The 20631-nt window shown below is 40.3% G+C and overlaps 2 protein-coding genes across 5 annotated transcripts in view; both read right to left on the reverse strand.

Moving 5' to 3' along the window:
• Positions 1-3413, reverse strand: part of stard9 (StAR-related lipid transfer (START) domain containing 9) — a 29324-nt gene extending 25911 nt beyond the window's left edge. For both annotated transcript variants that reach the window (XM_061843767.1, XM_061843766.1), the window contains exons 1-2: positions 3125-3413; positions 911-980 (exon numbers count right to left, since the gene is read on the reverse strand). In XM_061843767.1, the coding sequence (XP_061699751.1) occupies positions 911-980; positions 3125-3171 (117 nt within the window). In that variant the 5' untranslated portion in view covers positions 3172-3413. The remainder of the gene's footprint in view (positions 1-910; positions 981-3124) is intronic.
• A 792-nt stretch (positions 3414-4205) lies between these two features.
• cdan1 (codanin 1) lies at positions 4206-20412 on the reverse strand. Of its 3 annotated transcripts, none has more exons than XM_061844556.1 (27): positions 20273-20412; positions 18469-19088; positions 17659-17868; positions 16649-16842; positions 16413-16553; positions 16246-16324; positions 15650-15770; positions 15452-15561; positions 15075-15164; positions 14914-14989; positions 14639-14844; positions 13362-13509; positions 13137-13280; positions 12868-13034; positions 11752-11833; positions 11570-11659; positions 10691-10745; positions 10368-10611; positions 9644-9793; positions 9489-9552; positions 8854-8932; positions 8603-8790; positions 7721-7828; positions 7555-7618; positions 6223-6401; positions 4782-4889; positions 4206-4694 (listed from the first exon to the last, which is right to left on the reverse strand). In XM_061844556.1, exons 1-27 carry the CDS (start codon positions 20348-20350, stop codon positions 4593-4595), a joined length of 3897 nt encoding a protein of 1298 aa, XP_061700540.1. In that variant the 5' UTR covers positions 20351-20412; the 3' UTR covers positions 4206-4592. The 3 variants fall into 3 exon arrangements, 2 of the variants coding, with proteins under 2 accessions (XP_061700540.1, XP_061700541.1); XM_061844557.1 differs by having other exon boundaries at positions 4207-4694; positions 18469-19085; positions 20273-20406; XR_009798537.1 differs by lacking the exons at positions 4206-4694; positions 4782-4889 and having other exon boundaries at positions 6317-6401; positions 7555-7645.
• Between the last annotated feature and the right edge of the window lie 219 nt (positions 20413-20631).

Here is a 20631-nt window from a genome sequence, read left to right on the forward strand (position 1 = left end):
TTGAATATTTGTGTCTGTCCAGTGGTACTTCTACTTATTAAATTAATCCATTCCGAAAGTCAGTTCGTAATGTGAATTTTTCTTAAGTAGAAGCGCATTTTACATGTAAATAGCGTAATCCGTTCCAAGTCCCCTGATCCCCCCCGCCCTACACCCTCAAAAAAATAAACTTTCAAAGTACATAACGTCAAGAATAATTTAAAAATTATGTTCATTTACCATTGGCGTTGGGCGACTATGCAGAAAGAAGGGTGAGCGACAGGCAAAAGGCATTGTGGGGGATGGAGGAGGAGCAAACTGACAGCCAAGAAAAAAACACATGTACGCATGTTCACAAATTCATACACACCACTAAGGTTTCTTGGGGGCCATGAAGAAGAAAGAGGAATAAACACAAACAAAAAATGTTGTACTTTTCTCATGTGTGCTAGCTTGTGACAGCTTGCGACAACGCTAGCATGATTCGGTGACGGTCGCGTGTCCAAGGGAATCAAAAAGAATCGTGGGTAACGACTGACGTCCCAGCTAGCCAATGTTGCTACGGCGATAGCCAATGGGAGACAGGAAGTGCATATGGGTAAAGATTGACGAGACCTCCTAGCCAATGAGGTATCAGGAAGATGCTACAGCGATAGCCAATGGGAGAGCAGCTCTATTGCACCACACAGGCCAAGTTACAGGATGTTTACGCTCTGTGAAATTTGGGAAAGCCAGCGCTGATTTTTTCCTTTCATATCCTGAATTTCCCGCGTAACTCGAGGCAATATTTTTCAGAGGAGGCGTTTGGTAACCTGAATTTTTCGAGACTGCACTACAGATGTTTGTAAGTAGCGGTACCACTCGAGAGACTCTGCTAGACTCAACCACACCGAATAGAATAAAACTTAACAAAAGTAAATCCGGTACCAACCTTGACATTTTGGATCCTCACAAAGTTGTCCTCCACCTGGACTGGGGACCTTCCCCCATCAGCACTTTCCCTGCGTGGCGGGTGACAACAACACACGCTTGGATCACACAATCTTCGCACTTGCGTCCAAACTACAAAAGGGCAATCGGGTGAGGAATTTGCGGGGTGATCGGGTCCAATACGCCGCAACTTTGCTGCTGCTGCTGCTGCTGCGAGCTTGAGGGCTCCAGATGAGATTGCAATGAAAAACAATCGCGCGGAATCCAGCGGGGACGCCGTGACAGCGAGGGGACTGGACTCTGTCCAGGCCAGCATGTGTGTGTTTGGATAATAATCAGAACTAGTGTGTGTACGTGGGATAGGGGAACAAGGTCAACGCTGCGAGTGGGGGGGGGGGGGAACAAGGTCAAAGCTGCGAGTGTGCGCTTCTGATGCAACATGAGCGCAAGATTTTAGGATTTTGGCCTCATGTTTTGACTCAGAATTTTCTTTTCTTTGTAAATCTTTTCTCTGCGACTGTCTGTCTCTATGTGCCCTCCGATTGGACGGCGACCAGTTCTGGGTGTACCCCCCACCGCCTGAGGACAGCTGGGATAGGCTCCAGCACTTCCCTGTGAGGATAAGCGACTGAGAAAATGGATGTATGAATATTTAGTGATTTTTTTTTTTATTAGTCTAGTTTTTGTCCATTTTTGGGGGGTATTTTGCTTAATATTTCTGTGATGCTTACACATATTGGATATTTTGGCCTTATATTTGGATATTTTTGGGTTTTTTCTTGGATAAGTATTTTCCAAAGCAATATGCTTTTGTAATATTTATTCTTGTATTTCTTCGATATATTTTTTCTCTAATATTTTAGCATTTGTCCTCAGCATTTTTCCCCAACTCCTTAGTTGTTGGGTTTTTTTTTTTTTTTTTTGCAAACATTTGGGTGTTTTAATGAATACAGTATTTTATCAGTGTGTCTAATATTTGTGTTTTTTGTTTCCTGTTTTAAATCAAATTTTGTGTCATGTTTATTGTGAATATTTGTGTAAAAATTTGACTTTTTTTCTACTGTAATTGCAGAATTTTGGGTCAAATATTGTATTTTAATTTTCTTTTTTTTTTTGTTTTATACCATTAATAGTATTTTCCCCCTATGTATTTGCACCTTCTCTGAAAACATTTGTTCATATTTCCTTTATTTCTGTCTCCTATTTGCATACCTTTTGCCTAATGAGTTTTTTTCCTACTATTGTTTGTGAATATACTGGTGTATGTTTTTACAATATTTTCAAATTGGACTGACCTCACATTTTTTTGTCCAATATTTGTATTTTTGTTTCGTGTTTTTCTTGTTTTGAATCAAATTTTGTCCAGTGTTTATTGCGAATAGTTGTGTATAATTCAACTTTTTTTCTACTGTAATTGCAGAATTTTGGGGCAAATACTGTATTTTAATTTTCTTTTTTGTTTTATAGTATTTATAGTATTTTTCCCCCAATGTATTTGTACCTTCTCTGAAAAATTATGTTCATATTTCCTTTATTTCTGTCTCCTATTTGCATACCTTTTGCCTAATGAGTTTTTTTCCTACTATTGTTTGTGAATATACTGGTGTATGTTTTTACAATATTTTCAAATTGTACTGACCTCACATTTTTTTGTCTAATATTTGTATTTTTGTTCTGTGCTTTTCTTGTTTTGAATCAAATTTTCTCCAGTGTTTATTGCAAATATTTGTGTATAATTCATTTTTTTTCTGATGTAAATGCAGAATTTTGGGTCAAATACTGTATTTTAATTTTCTTTTTTTGTTTTATAGTATTAAAAGTACCCCCCCCCCTATTTTTGTCTCCTATTTGTATACTTTTCGCCTAATGAGTTTTTTCCCCTAGTAATTTTTGTGAATATATTGCTGTATGTTTTTACAATATTTTCAAATTGGACTGACCTCGTGGTTTTTTTTTTGTCTAATATTTGAACATATTTCAATCATTTTAATTTTTTTTCTTAATAATTTAACCATTCAAGACGTTATAGCCCAACTTTTTTGATGAAACAAGAACTGTTAACTGTCGTTACGAACTAACTTACTTACTACCCTGACATTGTCGGGGCACATAAATTCTGTGAATAAGTACAACTTTGTGTAACTCATTAAATTTCCTTTTTTGTTTTCTTTTTTTTTTTTTTAGCGGCGGACACGGTAAAGTCAGCCGAGTTTACCTCGCGTTGAGCGGCCGGACACGAACGGCCACTTTGACGTTGGCCATGCCGACGGCGGCGTGTCTCTCTTCGGCCTCAAGCTGTGACAAAAGCACCCGGCGGTGGACTCAATTGGGGGTCGCCATAGCGGGTCTCCGGACATGGTTCAGCCAAAAAAAAAAAAAAAAAAAAAACAAATCCGCGGGTGGTGGACGTGCCCGTGAGAACTCTCCCGGTCGCCGCCGCCGTCGTCGTCGTCGTCTTCGAACCTTCAACTTTCAAACGGCGAAACTCAGCTGCCGAACTTCCTGCTGGGATACGAAAGACACAAGTGGGCGGGGCGGGGCTGAGGGGGCGGAGCCGAAACCCAACACTGGAAGAAATGCTCACTCTCCAGACAATTCATTAGGCACACCTACATAAAAAAGATGCTATGACGGTATATGGATTTACAATTTACTTTTGAGTGGAACCGCTTCGAAATATTGTTCTTTTATGTATGTTGGAATTTTTAAAAATCATTTGGATTGGAGAATGTGTATTTCTGTCGCTAATTTGCAGTGTTTTCTAATTGCTACACTTATGCATTATTTTTAATTTACACTTTATTATACTTAATGTATACAACTGATTTATTTTTACATTTTATAAAATATTAATGTAAATGATACTTTGGATAAAATTTGTGTGCTTTTTTCCCCCCCCATGATTTGATCAGAATGTTTTTTTATATATATTTCACAAAACAGTAACAGAAAAATGAAAGCAAACATAAAATAATTTTGCACCTTTTTTTTTTTAAATTATGATCCATCAGAAGCATCAGTAAAAATTTCTTTTTTTGATTTGCGTCCAGCCTTCCTATGGCGTTTGTGCATTAAATTTTAACCGGTCCAAGGTGTCCAGTACCCTGCTCACCTAACACTGTTAAGTAAGGATCATTTTTGATAATAGTGCAGCTCTGCTTACCCGTGAAATAATGCTTCAGCCACATCATTGGTGGACAAAACATTCCAAAGAGCCCCACTATAAGGTAAAGGTGGGGGTGCATTTGCTCAGACTCATTTTCAGAGTTGATGAAGATTTATTTGGTTGTTTCATTTTACAATCAATGCGTGGGAAGCCATTTCATACACACAACTATTTTGCATAAAAATATCTTGTCCATTTTAACCACATTAGGGCTTCTTTCAAACAAAGGACAATAATGAAGATTAGATAAAACCATCAACCAGTGTCTCTTTATTACTACTATAACTTTTATTATCATGCCAGTTTGGTGACAAAATATATATATTTTTTTTTCTTAAAAAAAAAAAAAAAAAAAAAAGCAGCAGCATCAAAATAGGAAAATGGTGAACAAATGCATCACATTCATGTAACGACTTGCAAGTCAAAGTGCTACATTGATAAAATCCTACCTATATTATATATATATTTATATATATAATTTGTTGTTTTAGTCTTTTTCCTGCCTTTTGGCTCTTTCTCATGTGGCGCCCTCTAGAGTCCGTTTAGACAACTGCAGAAGGTTCATTTGAATGGGCAGCGATGACGACACTTTGTTGTGTTCAAACTTCTCCATTAGCTCCTGTATTGTTAAAAAATAATATTAATATTTGGAAGGAAGACGAAGATGAAAGATTTTAGGATAAAAAAAAAACAAAACAAAACTCACCACTGGCACGATTTGCTTTGCCAATTTGGTCCAGTGAGAGACGAGCTCCTCTTCGGACAAGAGGCCTCGGTCGACCAGCCTCCGAACCACGTACAAGAAGTTATTCCACTAAATAATAACATCAATAATGAGCATAAAAATAATGGCAGTAATAAATTAGATTTGTAATCCACTTTTCTATGTACGCAACGATGCTAACCTTAAACCTAAAAGAGACTAGATAAACAACTGCAGTACAATCCTTGGTTCTTGACCACAATCCGTTGGAAAAATGATTTGTTCAAAAACCGAATCGATACTTCCCATTACAACTAATGGAAAAAGAAATAATGCGTTCCAAGCCTAAAAAATTGGGCTTTTTAAAGCATTTTTTAACCTTTTCCTGATAATAAATTGCATAGTAGGAATACATGTATAGTTTAAATACTTTATATAATAAAACGATTTAAGAAATATATTTATATTTTGCTTTAAATTTATGCTTTAGTATTAGAGTAGGCTAGGCTGGGAGTGCATTCCCTTATCTGTTGCGACTCGGCCCCCAGCCATGTCAACTTTTTTTTTTTATTAACAAAAGTGTAGAATAACAATAATGAAGGGGGAAAAAAAGCAAAAAAAAAAAAAATTATATATATATATATATATATATTATATATATATATTAAGAAGTTATAGCCCAACTTTTTGATGAAACAAGAAAGGTTAACTCTCGGTACGAAGTAGCTTACTTACTATGCTGACATTGTAAGGGAAAATAATATATATATATATATATTTTTTTTTCCCTTCAAAAAAGTAACATATAAAAACATTAACTTGTAACTTGAGTTAACGAAATATCTTTGAAACGAAGCAAAAATGCAGAAATGCTAATGGAACAGAGTATTATAAAAGTTCTCAAGAAAAAAAGCAATGCAAAACTATCAAGTACTGTATCAAATCTCTTCGGCGGGGGTGACTCGGCCCCTGGAAGTTCTTTTCTTTTCCCAAAGAACTTATCGAGTGTCACTTCTTTGGGGCCATGATTGGGCGTTAATAGTCCTCGATAGGAAAAAAGGTAAACGGAGCTACCGGGACACGTCTGCGTTATACACAGTAACAACGCACGTCGTGCGTCAGCTGGTCGGGCCGCCCGCGTTATGTTATTTCCGGGTTTTGTCGGGGGCGTTCGAGTACCGATTTTCGTTCGAAAACCGACGTGTTCGAGAACGGAGACGTTCGAGAACCGAGGAAAGAAAGAAATTCGAGTGACCTGATTTCTGGCTTCTGGGCAGAAAACCATTTGGAACTCAGGCACGCGTAGACGATTTTAATTCATATTTCACGAGCCAATATTCCACCCCAGGTACTCCAAATAGTCAGTTTGGTCAAATACAGTACGCGGCACGAATGACGACGAGCGCCGCGGGAAATGGAAGCACGCGCGTTGTCGGGACGCTACCTCGCCGTCTCCGGCCTCCAGCACGGCGGTGACGGTTAGCGGGGTGAAGAGCAGGTGGAGGGGGGCGCAGCAGCAGTTGTCTCGCTCCCAAAGCTCGGCCAGCTGCTCCAGCAGCGCCCGGACGCAAGGCTCGGGGTCGGCGGCGCCCGAGCGGGGCGCCAGTGGCAGCTCGCCAGACACTGAACACAACACGGGGAAGTTCATTATTGTCGTTTAGAACGAGCTTTACGAGAACTAATCATTGGTGATGGAGAAAATCTCAATGATATTTGCGCAACTATTTTAGATATACATTTGAAATCAAACTACAAACAGTATATATTATTCTAGCTAATAATAATTATGTAATCTATCAAGTTTGGATTTTTAATCCTTATTTGGGTGAAAAATATAAATGTTTTTGGATTAAAACAAAACAAAAAAATATATATAAGTAGTTTTGGTAAAAAATAAATATACAGTATAAATAATAATTATAAATAAAGTAACATATGTACAAAATATTTTTACTAGTCATCTCTGCAGTTGAGTAGATATGGAATTACATTTGTTAATTTGTACATTTTTAGTTTTTCTTCAGACTTCAGTTTGATTAATAATCATGTTAGTTGTGGGAAAAACAAGCATTATTATTATTATTATAAATCTGTTTATTATAACTAGAGGCAAAATAATGACTTTTTACTACGTCATTTCAGTTATGAATCAGTGTGGAATTTTTATGTATGCCTGAAACTGTTAAATTGTATATTTTCTATTAATCTTTTGGGGAAAGCACAAATGTGCAATAAAATGGGGTGAGTAAAAATAAAAGCAAAATAAAGATTGTTTTTAATTTATGTAATTCTTTCAATGAAGAATCATTGTGTGATTTTAAACTGAAATATATATACATATTCACATTTTTGATTAAAAAATTGATCAAAAGTGAAATTTTTTTTCCTTCTGAATTGTGGATTTGTTTAGTAAAAATAAAGGCAAAATAATGACTTTTTATTACGTCATTTCAGTTATGAATCAGTGTGGAATTTTTATGTATGCCTGAAACTGTTAAATTGTATCTTTTGCGGAAAACACAAATGTGCAATAAAATGGGGTGAGTAGAAATAAAAGCAAGATGAAAATTCTTTTCATTTTATGTAACTCAATGAAAATCATTGTAATTTTCAACTGAAAGGTATATACATATTATAATTTTGAATTGAAATTAGATCAATAGTGACGTACATTTTTTTTTCTGAACTGTAGATTTGTTTAGTTAAAATAAAGGCAAAACGAGGACGTTGTGGGGGAACAAGAAATCTTTTTGAAGGGCGAATTGTCAAGTCTCACCCAGCTTGCAGGCCAGCAGGACGGAGGCGTTGAGCAGCATCTGCTCCGAAACGGCTGTCAGGAACTAAACGCCAGAGGATTAGGAACAGTTCTGGGGGGGGGTTGAAAAATCACAAAAAAAAAAAAAAAAAAAAAATCCATCCAGCGGGTTTGTGTGCATTTGTACCTTTTTGCAGACCAGAGTGTCCCGCGCTGTCCGGAAGAGCGTTTGGAGCAGAGCGCCGCTCGGCAGCTCCTCGTCCGCCCTGGGGCCCGCCGCCACGCTCAGCAAGTCCTTTCAGATCACAAATATTTGCCACGTGTTTTGACGCACTTGATAAAAACATACATTAAATGTCAACAACTGACAATTTGTGTGCCGTGACTTCATGTTTATGCGTGCCTTGGCCACCAGAGGGCATTGTAACACACGTGTACCAATACATACAAACATGAAGAAGACAGTCACAACTGCTCCGGTAATATTCCTTGTTTTGGCTAACGAAGACGGCACACCTCAATACATTAGAATACAGTAAAAAAGTCCATTTATTTCAGTACTCATACATTCCAAAAACATCCATTAATTGGGGACTCTAAATTGCCCCTAGGTGTGATCGTTTCCTGTCTCTATGTGGGTTGCGATTGGCTGGCAACCAGTTCAGGGTGTACCCCGCCTCCTGCCCGATGACAGCTGGGATAGGCTCCAGCATTCCCCGCAACCCTCGTGAGGATAAGCGGCTCATAAAATAAGATGGATGGATGACTGAAAGTATTACTTCATTGTCTGTCTACATGTGTTGCAGCACACCTTTATTTAAAAGTGTTACACCATGGGGAAAAAAAAAAAAAATCAATGCTGGTTTCGCTAGCCATTCTACATTTATGCGTTTTTGTTAAACGTGTAATTCTTGACGTTTTATGTTTAATTTGACACTAAACAAAACAGCTTAAATCGGGCACTTGTCTTCGTTTTGGAAGAATTGTTCACTATTTTGCAAACTGCTGCTCACTATGAAGCAAGTCAAGACCAAAAAAAAAAAAAAAAGACAAAAATGGCTAAGCATACCTTGATTGCGATGAGGACATCAGAGGGCAATGAGGCGTCGTGGGCGCAGGAGGGCGGGCAGGACGTCACTCTGGCGCCCCCTGGCTTCCTCCTGGGCGTGAGCGGCGGGCCCGGTTCCTCCAAGGAGTCGGCAGTCAAAGTCTTGATCACGCGCTCGTACCTGCACTTCCATTCCCGGCGGATGAGCGCTGAAGGAGAGAAGTGGGGCGTTTTAGCCGGCGGACTGATAGGCACAGATTAGGTAAGCGCACCTGCGATGTTCGCCGAGAGCCAGCTGCAGGCTTTTTCCGTGGCCAGGTGGATGGTGATGTTTTCGGACGTGGCCAGCACCTGAAGGCAACGTTTTAAAAAAAAAAAAGTCACATTCAAGCCACTACATCGGAAAATGTTGTTTTTTTTTTAAGTATGATAAGGTCATTGATAACTAGCATTTAAAATTTTGTGAATTATGAGAAAATAAATAAGTCTGTTTAAATACATTTTTTAATTGTATATTTTATATTTTTATATCATACATCACTTTAATTCGTGATTACTTTGTGGGGAAGAATATGTACAAATATTGAACAAATTTGGACTTTTTTTAGGGAAGTTCTTTTATAGTAAAAAGCCTTTTATGACATTTTTAAAACAAATAATCATGCAAAAATAGATTTTTTTCATTCAAACTATTTTTATTAATCATTATTATTTTAGAAAAATATTCACCGGTATTTTTTGGGGTGGAGAATGGGGATTTTTTTTTTTTTTTTTCAAGCGAATCCCTTTTATGATGTCATTTAAACTAAGCTGTCATTTGTGTGCGAAAAATGTAATGTATACACGTGAATAAATACTGGGTTTCCTTCTTTTCACTCATTGAAGACTAAAACTTGAAATGACTCACAGCGGGGGAGGTCTCAACAGGAAGCAAAATCCGTACGGCTTCTGGACTCTTTTCACAGCAAAATCTGCAGCGTAGTAAGGACAGAAATAGATGAAAAGAAACTATGACATGATGAAAATGTTGAAAAAAAAAAAAATGTTAATGACTTGTGGTACCTGGCGGCCCTGGTCAGGGAGTCCAGTCCGGCCTCACAGAGCTGAGCGCAGATGGACTCGTTCAGTTTGGGCGGGTTTGCTTTGGGTGACTCCAGTCCGTCCCTGAGCATCTTCTCCCCTCTTTCCACCAACTCGCTCACTAACGTTGCCCTGCCAAACGGCAAACTCGTACGTAGCAAAGCACCAAATCATGGAAATAGTACAGCAAACCCTCGCCACTTCGCAAATGTTTCCGCGGAAACAAACTTTTAACTATTCGCAGCGCTCATCGCTCCATTTTTTTTTATCCGACTCATTAAGAATTTACATAACATGATAAAGAGCCTTTTGAAGAATCCTGTTTCCTAATACTGCTTATTTAAAAACAGTTAATACTTTTTATTTAGTTCTCATTTTACAAAAATGGTTTCCAAGTTAATTGTATAAATACTTAAAAATGAGCAAAACAACCATTTTTGACATTTTATTAATTGATTACTCACTAAATAAATTTTAAATAGTAGGATGATAAAAAAAAAAAAAAAAAAACAATTGAGCATTTTTAAATGATGAAAATAACATAACCGACCATAAGCAAACAAGCTCGCCTGACTGTTAGCTTTAAAGAGATTGCGCAAGCATTTCTGTCTACTAATCGTAACTCTTCACTATTTGCGCTGGTTCTGGGTCCGTAAACTCCGCGAATGGCGAGGGTTCGCCACAATTCCAACACTCTGACACCAACTTCATGTGTTTGACAGCGTTGGAGCCGACCCGCTCGGCCACAAACTCCACCGTGCGGCGCAGAGACGGCGGCTGGTTGTGGAAGAAAGCCTGCTCCAGGTCCGCCAGCAGCTTCCGCCGCGAGCGCTCGCCGCCGCCCGGCGCGTCCCGGGGCTCGGCCGACGTCGGCGTGATCTTGCGGACGACGCCGCCTCCCTTGGCGCTGCTGCCCGACACGAAGGCGGCGAGGAGCTTGCGGAACTCGCCTGGCGAGAGCCAAAGGTAAGGCTGCTGATCCACGAGAGATGGGATGCGAGGGGCGGGACGAACGGGAGCGCCACTCACCCAGAAACGGACAACACGTGTAGAGGAGCTGCTGGTCCACTAGGGGGATGCAGTCCTGTACAGAGACGACAACACGCTGGTTATTTTCCTCCTCCTAATTTCAGGCCCCCCGTGGCTGCAAAATCATTTCCTTTAACGCCTATCCTCAACAGGGTCAAGGGTGATCATGAGCCTATCATGCTGCTCATACAGCAACATTGTTCAGTAAAGCCTCGGTTTTCGAACGTCCCCGTTTTCGAACGAAAATTTAGAGATTTTTTTTTGCTTCTGTTTTCCAACAAAAATCGGTACTTGAACGCCCTCGACAATACCCGGAAATAACATAACGCGCGCTGTGCAGGCAGCTGACTCACCCACGACATGCTTTGTTATTGTCTTTTCGAACGCGGCCCCAAAAATAATAACGGAACTTACATCACGCGCGCGGCGCAATCAGCACACTTTTGTTATTCTGTAGAACACAGCCTGTAGTTATTTTATTATATAAAGTATTTAAACTATACTTGTATTTCTACTATGCAGTTTACTATCAGGAAAAGCTAAAAAAAATGCTTTAAAAAGCCTAATTTTTTTAGCCTTGGAACGCATTATTTCTTTTTCCATTCATTGTAATGGGAAACATCGATTCGGTTTTGGAACGATTCACTTTTCGAACCGTTTTCTGGAACGGAGTGCGGTCGAGAACCGAGGCATCACTGTTCATCTTTATTAGACAGTGCGTAAATAACACTCGTAGACCTGCAGCGGCTACGTATTGAACTGCGAAAATGTGTTTTGTGATTACGACAAAAGACATGACTAAAACCGCGTCCAGGCCACGAAAGTGACTAAAATGCCTTTACCGGGTTTGCCTGGAACGACTTTCATTCCCCGACTTACGAGTCCTGCGGCATTGGGGTTGCTCTCCTCCAGCTCGGCCACCTCGGTGAAGTCGCTTGTGAAGAACACCTCCTCGGGGATTACCGGGATCTGTCGCATACAAGAAGGAACATCGAGTGTTACATTCGTAGTAGTGGCTTTGTTGGTGGTGCTACTGGAAAAGTACGCAGGGAGCGGAGAACCTGGAAGAGCCACCCGAGTACTGACACCAGCAGGAGTTTGTTCAGGTAAGACGTCTCGCCACATCTGCTCAGAATCATCTTCCTAAAGTCACACGTAAACAAAGAAAAATATTCGAAAATAAAACATGTTGGACAAAAAAAAAAAAAAAAAACAAAAAAAAAACATGCAGAAATGGGGGGGGGCAAAATACGATATAAAAAAATGTTCAACTAGGAAGAAAAAATAAATTGAACAAAAACAATGACAAAAAAAATTGAATAACGCAGATGAAAAATATTCAAATTAAGAAAAACAAAAATATAAAAAAAAACAATGATAAAAATACAATATATTGAAAAAATAACTACTACACAATAAATACAGAATTTAAATACGTACAGCTATGACAATATTCGAAAAAAGCAAAAACATGAGACAAAAGATAAAAAGATTATATCAAATATTATAAAGAAATAGGAAAATCAGGTAAAAAATCTGCACTTGTTTGGAAAAAAATATAGATTTGAAAAAAGTAAGAAATAAGGGTATATTCCAAAATCTTCAAAAAAAAAAAAAGAAAAATATGACTGTGACAATATTCGGAAAAAGCAAACACATGAGACAAAGAAGTAAAAAGATTATACCAAATATTATAAAGAAATAGGAGAATCAGGTAAAAAAATGCATGTTTGAAAAAATATATATTTGAAAAATGTAAGAAATATAAGGGAATATTCCAAAATCTTTGAAAAAAAAATGAAAAATATGACTATGACAATATTTGAAAAAAGCAATCACATGAGAAAAAGAAATAAAAAGATTATACCAAATATTATAAAGAAATAGGAAAATCAGGTTAAAAAAAATGCACGTTTCAAAAAATATATCTTGGAAAAAAGTAAGAAATATAAAGGGAATATTCCAAAATCTATTATTTTAATGAAAAATAATACAACTATGGAAAAAATGTTAATTAATAATAGAGACTTTAAAAAAATATATATATACATATTTCTAAAATTTTGGGAGAAAAAAAAATTCACGAAATGACGTGGGGCTTCTCAGCTTTCAAAAGCAAAAGGAATCAAACACCGGCATTCTTACAGCGTCTCAGCACATTGGCATGCCAGGAATACCTGTAGAGGAGACACAGCGTGCCCAGGACCACCCTGTAGCCGAGCAGCAGCGGCCCGGTGAAGTCCAACATGGAGAGGAACTCCACCAGCCAGGGCACCGTCAAGATGGTGCGCCTGCGCCTCACGCTGTTCCTCAGCACGCCGCACACGTCCAGCACAGGAACGCTCTGTTCGCGTACGACAAACAAGATGAGGCAAAAACCGAGTTGCGAGCGCAGACTTAAAAACGTAGACTAGGGGCTTTAGCTTCATGCGCCAGCCGCTTTTACCTTGCTGCGCAGGGCGACCGCCGCCTCCCGAATCTCCCTCGACGGCTTTTCGGCCGTCTGGTACGGCAGGAAGGAGATGAAGCCCAGGAACTTGGCCAAGAGCCGAGCCAGGAGGAGCACGGAGGCGAAGCGCTGTTTCTCGTCCTGACGGGGAGAGATCCGCGTTCCGCCGTCAGCCTGAACGGGGGCCCGCTTTTCGTTGACGGGCGTCGCAAGTGTGCGTACCTGCTGCTCCATGTCCCCGTCGCCGCCCTCCTCTTCGGCCTCGTGCCCTCGTTCTCCGACGGGGGCGGGAGGACTCAAGATGGAGACTTCATCCAGCTGAAGGAGTTGCTGACACAAGCTGTCCTGCAGGTGCTGGTTCAGCTGACAGCTGGTTTCAAGTCAACAAAGACGACGAGCTAGTCCCGCATTTTCTTTGACAAAAAAACGGAAGATACTCGAAGATACGTGGTTTGCACGTACCTGATCAAAAATACCACCGCTTATCATATCAACAATACATTTTAGATGACCTCTGAGAAGCAATGAGAAGAAAATTTGTACGCACATTTTCATTATATTTATATAACTAACATTACAATTATTAACCTTTTAAGTTTTACTAAATAATTCAGGTCTTCGCTGTGGACTTCATATTTTTGTTATTCTACTTTTATATCGCATCTATTAATACAGTCAAATATGTCAGAAACAATTTGTCATTTTTGATATCTCTCTAACTTTATATGACATATCATTACAAATGTTTTTATTTTTTACAATTATTTTATCAGCATGTGTTACTCCATAACAATGCATTTACTTTTTACTGCATAAATATTAATGCAAACACTTTTGATTTATGTCACATTTCTTGTTTCCACAATATTCATCTCTATTTTGGGGGAGAATTTCCTACTTTGCAACTTTGGTATAGCTTTTAAAATGTATTCATTTTTATACAGATGACATTATAAGTGTAAAAATGTCTGTTATATATTATTTTTTAAAAAAGAAATGAGATTGCTTTTGTGTCCACTTAAGTGGGTTATGCCTGAATGCCCAATGAAAAAAAAGTGTCTTATATCTATATATATATATATATATATATATATATACGCAGCATTTATGTACCGATTTATGCTGATATACGGCGGCACAGTGGATCAACTGGTAAAGCGTTGGCCTCACAGTTCTGAGGTCCCAGGTTTGATACCGGCCCCTCCTGTGTGGAGTTTGCATGTCGTGCGTGTGTCTGTGTGGCTTTTCTCCGGCCACACCGGTTTCCTCCCACATCCCAAAAACATGCACTCTAAATTGCCCCTAGGTGTGATTGTGAGTGCGGCTGTTTGTCTCTATGCGCCCTGCGATTGGCTGGCGACCGGTTCAGGGTGTACCCCGCCTCCTGCCCGTCGACAGCTGGGATAGGCTCCAGCACTCCCCACGTTTCTTGTGAGGATAAGCAGCGACGAAAACGATTGGCTGGAACAACCTAGTAGTATGACCTCGGCGTGTCTTACCAACTGGCCGCTTGCAGAAAGTCCCGGAAGAACTCCTGGTGGCCAGGAAAGGACGGCGGCGGGCAGGGGCCGCCGACGCCGCGGGGCTGGATGAGACGCTCCTCCAGGCGCTTCAGGCGGCCCAGGCCGTCGGCTCCCATCATGCCGAGCAGGTCGGCGTCGGGGGCGTCGCCGCTTGAGCCGTTCACGCGAGGCCCTTTGCACATCTGAGCGCGGAGGTACAGTTTTATAGCCGATTCATGTCGGGCGGACGAGACTGGAACGTGCGGACGTACCTGAACGAGCTGCTTCAGGAAGAGACGAGCGAAGTGCGAATGGCTTCCGGCGGCGGTCAGCTGACTCATCATTCCTCTGTGACCCCGCCGCCGCACGCACACAAATGCATCAAATCGAGAGGAAAATGAGTGAAAAACGCCAGTGAAAGGCTTCGACTTGCCTGATCCGACTCCCGAGGGCCACGTCGAAGTTCCAGCCGGGCTCCTTGTGGAAGTCCTCCCATTCTCGCAGCACCTCGTAAAAAATGTCTCTGAGATGACGGGAAAGTCCGCCAATCAACCGCCAAGATGATCACGAGGACATTAAATGTGATAAAAAAAAAAATCATTGACTGATCCTGACTTTGAAATATCAGGAAATCTGGGCGTTTACAGAAAAGAAAAGCAGTTTTGTTTTTCACATTTTGTTCCCCTACTGAACCCAAAAAAAAAGAAATCACCTTAAAACCAACCCATGTAACGAATGATTTTAATATCCCGTCTAAATTACCACACAATATATGTTTTTTTGTCATCTTATCAACAATCTCGTAGATACCGTTGCTTTTTAAACGTGTGGAAGGCCTTGTCGCTGCTGAAGTTGAAGCGATTGTCCGTGGCGGGCTGGAAGGGCACCGAGTGGATGAACGTGGAACCGCACGGAGAGAGCTGGAAGACATCGACCTCACAAATGAGCCTTCCGACGTCCCAAATAATCGTGTAATAATCTAAGCGGTAACGCAAACGAGCGCGCTACCCGGGCCGCGCTTCGGTCCTGGGCCTGACTCAGACGATCCCGGAGGCCCGGCGAGAACGACGCCACTCTCTCGTTCTCGGCCAGGAGACGCAACGTGCATTTGTCCAAGTGAGCCAACAACCTATCCAAAAAAAAAAAAAAATTACAACAAAAATTATGCATTAAATGTATACAATACACAATTTTTCCTTTTTCTCATCCTTTTGAAAGTATTTCCACTTTTTTACATTTCTTGCACTGTTTATAATCACACTTTTTATTGTCATTTTTTATATAATTTTTGGATGTTGTTTTTATTTAATATTATTTTTTTTTTAATTTAATCATGTAAATCACATCGAGTTACCTTGTGTATGAAATGTGCTATATAAATATATTTGCTCTACTTTAAAGTACAAATAAATATAATATGTATATATAACATAATATAAAATAAAAGGTCTAGATGTATTTAATTTAAAAAAAATAAGAGCAAAACCAAGTTATACCTCAACTTACAATTATTTGTTTTTTTTTTTTTTTTTGGTATTGCAAAATCTGGAAAATGTACCGTTAATTACACCCCTCCTACCGTATGTATGAATATGAAAACTCACTGATATTGGTTCTCCAGCACCTTCACTGCAAAGTAGACACAGTTGTGCACCTGTTTCAAGTAGTGTCTCTCCAGCACATCTAGAAAAATGTGCCAAATATCAAGATATGATATATATACCCTCCCCCCCCCCATTGAAAAAAATATGCCCAGTTACGGTGCAGCTACCTGAGTTGCGCACACACACACTCCCCGCCTCCCCCTCCTCGTCGTCGTCATCATCGTTGTTGTCAGAAGTATTCGGAGATCGAGACGTGAGCAGCTGCATCACAAAGAAGAGCTCCAGAAAAATGTTTGGCACCAGATTTTCTGGAAAACATTTTTAAAAATATTTCATTTTGGTTATTTTTTAAATCACCTTTCACTTCCTTTGCCGATCTGGCGTGCACTTGAGGTTCGCTCACCCGAAATGCAAGCGCAGTACAGCTCGGCCAAGATGTCCAAATCCGAGGCCGCCGTGACCTGAGACGGTTCGGGACAGGGCGTCTGCCGGTCCGGTGTCACCTTGGAGCCGACCGCTCGGACCGCGGACTTGGTCGGCGTGCGAGGCTCCGCTGAGGCCGGCGGAGGAGAGAACGTCTGCTGGGCTCGTTTGGACCTGGAGGCAGGAGGACAGCCATATCTTTAACTGGCATAACAGCCAATGTTATGATCTCTAGATATAGCTACATCTATTACACATTTATATAGATAGTTGATACTGTAAATAAAAAAATATGACATAAATATATCAAGTATTTTAAAAATCAAGAAAAATATGCCCATTTTCTCTACAAAAAAATTTTTTACTGATAATTTGGAGACAGTTTTTATTGCATTTTTTACTACAATTATCAAAAGATAAATTAACAGCAAAAAAGGGCATTTTATAATTTTTATACAATATGTCTATTTTTCCACAAAACGCAGCAATATGTTTGTTTTCTTTTTATCTTTGATATTAAGATGCAGTCATTTTTTTGTCCTAAAATATGAAAAGGAAAATTGAGACATTTTCACTGGACAAAGCCAATATTTAATGATGCATTATGTTATTACAATATATATATATATATATTATAAACAATGTAATTTTTTTCTTTATGGCTAATTAGTATTCTTAAAACTAAATACTGGTACAATATATATAAAATGATGCATTGCGTTTTTTTTTTCTTTTCATAAAATGAAAAGAATAAATAAATACAATAGTGTTTTGGGATATAAAAAAAAAAAAAAAAAACATTCAGCGATGCGTGTTTTTTACTCCACTGCCAGACTTTAATAATATATGTTGCATTACGGTATTTTATATTGTGAGTAATTTCTCGGTATTGAATTTTGGAGAATTTGGACATAATGATTGACTATTCCAAACAAAGGAGTTCAAGATTTTGTTTTTTGTCTTCTCAGGTTCAATTGAGGCCGCGCTTACTTTTCTCTCTTGAGCAGCTCCCTCTCCTCCATCAGGCCGCGGGGGCTTAACGCCGTCGCCGACCTGTCGGGGCTCTCCAGCGCCTCTCCCGGCGGCGCCGGGCTGGGAGCTTTGGCGAACGGTGTTGAGGTGAAGCACGTCTTGGGTTTGGAATGGGACCGCTCAGCGCTGACCGGCGTCGGGTTTATTCTTCTGGATGGTTTGCTTCCCCTGGAGGACAAAGTGGAACAAATTGAAAAGTTTTTTTTTCGTTTTTGTGTCGATGGACTTTTCTACCAAATGGGACTTGACATAATAATTTCATTGGTTTGACCTATGCACATTTTTTTTTTTTAAGCAAATGATAAAAGAGTTTCCATTTTATCAAATTGCTTATAGGCAGCGCGGTAGCCAACCTGAGGACCAGGGCTCAAATCCTAGCCCCGCCATCTTGTTTGTATGTTCTCCCTGTGCCATCGTGGCTTCTCTCCCGCTACCCTTGTGAGGATAAGCAGCTCGGAAAACGGATGAATTGCTCAGTCTTTCTACGGCTAGCCAAGAGCGCATCAGCTTCTTAAATTAAAATGTATCTGGGTCATTACACTGCGAGCAGTAAGCAATTAAAGTCGGATTTTAGAGACTTGGAATGTTTTGTGAAATTGCTGGACTGGTAGATACAATTTTTTTTTTTTTTTTTTTAAATCACGTGTTGCATCTAGAATGAAACCCATTCTGCAGCAATGTATGATACAATCCAGTAGTAAGTAAAAAGGAAATTTTTTTAAAAATGTGCCTACCTGGTAACAGTTTAAATGTGCATTAAGGACTCACACGGGGGTGACAGAAGACGAGCCGACGGGGGGGAAATCCTCCAAGTTGTTGAAATTAAGTTGACCCGGAGACGGAGGGGAAACCTGCTCGCTGGTGCCGCTGAACGCAGCTCCTCTGCTGGTTCTACTCGAGCTGTCATCCAAGTGATGCGTCGCTCGCCCTCCTCCCACGTGCCTCCCGGCGCCATTGCCGCTCCTCCTGCGGCTCTTCGGAACCTCCGGGGACGACACCACGTAGTCCCCGAGGCTGATCCTCTGGCTCGGCCTGCGCTCCGAGCCGGAGGACCTGGACGCTGGGCTGCAGGTGGCGGAAAAGGACGGGCTGCTGACCTGATTCGGGCCCGACTCTGACCCCGGGGACACCGAGTACGAGAACAGCTGCACCCGGCTGGCACCGCGAGACCCGCCGCCGCCGCCCGCCGACCTGCACCCCCTCTTCTCGGCAAAGCCCTGCGAGGAGGTGGCGGGCCTGGGGCGGGTCGGGGTCTTGGCAGGGGTGGCGGGGCCATGGGTGAGGGCCTGGCTGCTCTGATCTCGCAGGAAGTTCAGCAAGAACGGGATGAATTCTTGCTTGTGGATCGTCAACTCTGGATTGTTGAACGCCAACCTGTCGCTATCCTGCTATCAAGAAAAAAGGAATTTTAGTCACATATGGAAAAATTGGTGCAATAGAGGTGTAAAATGGCAACCTAAACTAACACAGTAAGCACCTACATACTACACAAAAACTAATGAACATCCACGTAGCATATAGTTGCTACAAACGTTAAGCAACATTTTTTTTTCTACATGTGCAGTACAAACATGTAGACAAACAATACAACTTATCCTCTGCGAAAAAAAAAGAGACTAATATTACTGCAGCTTATCAAGCAGTTGTGACAGTCTTCTTCAAGTATTCTGATATGCAAGTACAGTATGTATATTAGACTGCCCCCTGCTGGCCAAGACACGCACACCAGAAGGAACATTTATAGACGGATGAAATTCATTCTTTACATTCTGTTTTATGGTGTTAATAAACTATGTTTGCATTAAGTACAAAACTGAAGGCTGCTCTTTTAGGACAATCGTCATTACTTGTATTATTTGTGGTCTAAAATTAATGAATTATTTGACAGCTAATAGCTTGTCAAATCAATTGACAGTTACAGGTATATTGATAATCAAGTGAACATTTTGAGGGATTGTTTCACTTCAAAATCTGGAAATCCTTCGAATTCAGCCTCTTAAATCCCAGAGTAAATGTTCTCTGATTTATGAATTCATGAAACTGATTAGATGTTGTATTTCATCAAAATCAGGTATTTGCTGTATTGTCACTGTAGGGGGAAATGCCCATTTTGACTTTAGATACAACCAGTAAAAGAAAAATCAAAATAATAATGAGTTTTCACGAATATAATTTGACTGATGACAAGTCCCATTTCGGCGAACAAAAATCCTCACCATCATAAAAAAAAAAAAAATGACATTTTATTTGACTCCGCAGTCACTCGTCTAGTAAAAACACTGCTAATTTCACAACCTTGATCTGGCCCGATGCATGAAGTTCCAATAATAACAACAAAATAATATCAAAACATTTATGAAGAATTTTAGGCCACAAATGATATAAATAACGGCGACTAAATCGTCCACGTAACTAAACCAGACGAGTAACCGCTACCTCACTTTAGCTCCCTAGCTAAAAGTTTTGTTTACAATGCGTAACGTGCTCATGTCAGCCCACTTAGACAAAGTGTACGACACGGAACCCGAGTCGAGCGCGACACCGAAGACGTTCGGGTGTAGTTCCGACCCACCTGGACGTTCTTCAGCCAGTCCAAGACCTTGCAAAGGTCCACTTTCCTCGCCAACAGCGATTCCAAAAGAGCCGCCATTCTGAGCAGGCAGGAATTGAGGAGGAGGAGGGGGCGGGGTCAGCACACCACGCATGCGCACACCGCCTTCGATCCCTTCCAGATTCAAGGGGAAAACGTTATGAATTTTTTTTTTTTTAATTCACGTTTAATTGTATTTATTTTCTGCTTTAAACCATATAAAACGGAAGGGGTAGAAGTAATATATAATATAAAAACGTTTCAAAATTTCGCTGAGCTCTCCTGATTTAAATAAAGGTTTCAATGGAATTCACAATTCTTGACTGACAAAAAAAAAAAAT

Source organism: Syngnathoides biaculeatus, chromosome 15 (assembly GCF_019802595.1).
Source record: "Syngnathoides biaculeatus isolate LvHL_M chromosome 15, ASM1980259v1, whole genome shotgun sequence".
Taxonomy (NCBI): Eukaryota; Metazoa; Chordata; class Actinopteri; order Syngnathiformes; family Syngnathidae; genus Syngnathoides; species Syngnathoides biaculeatus.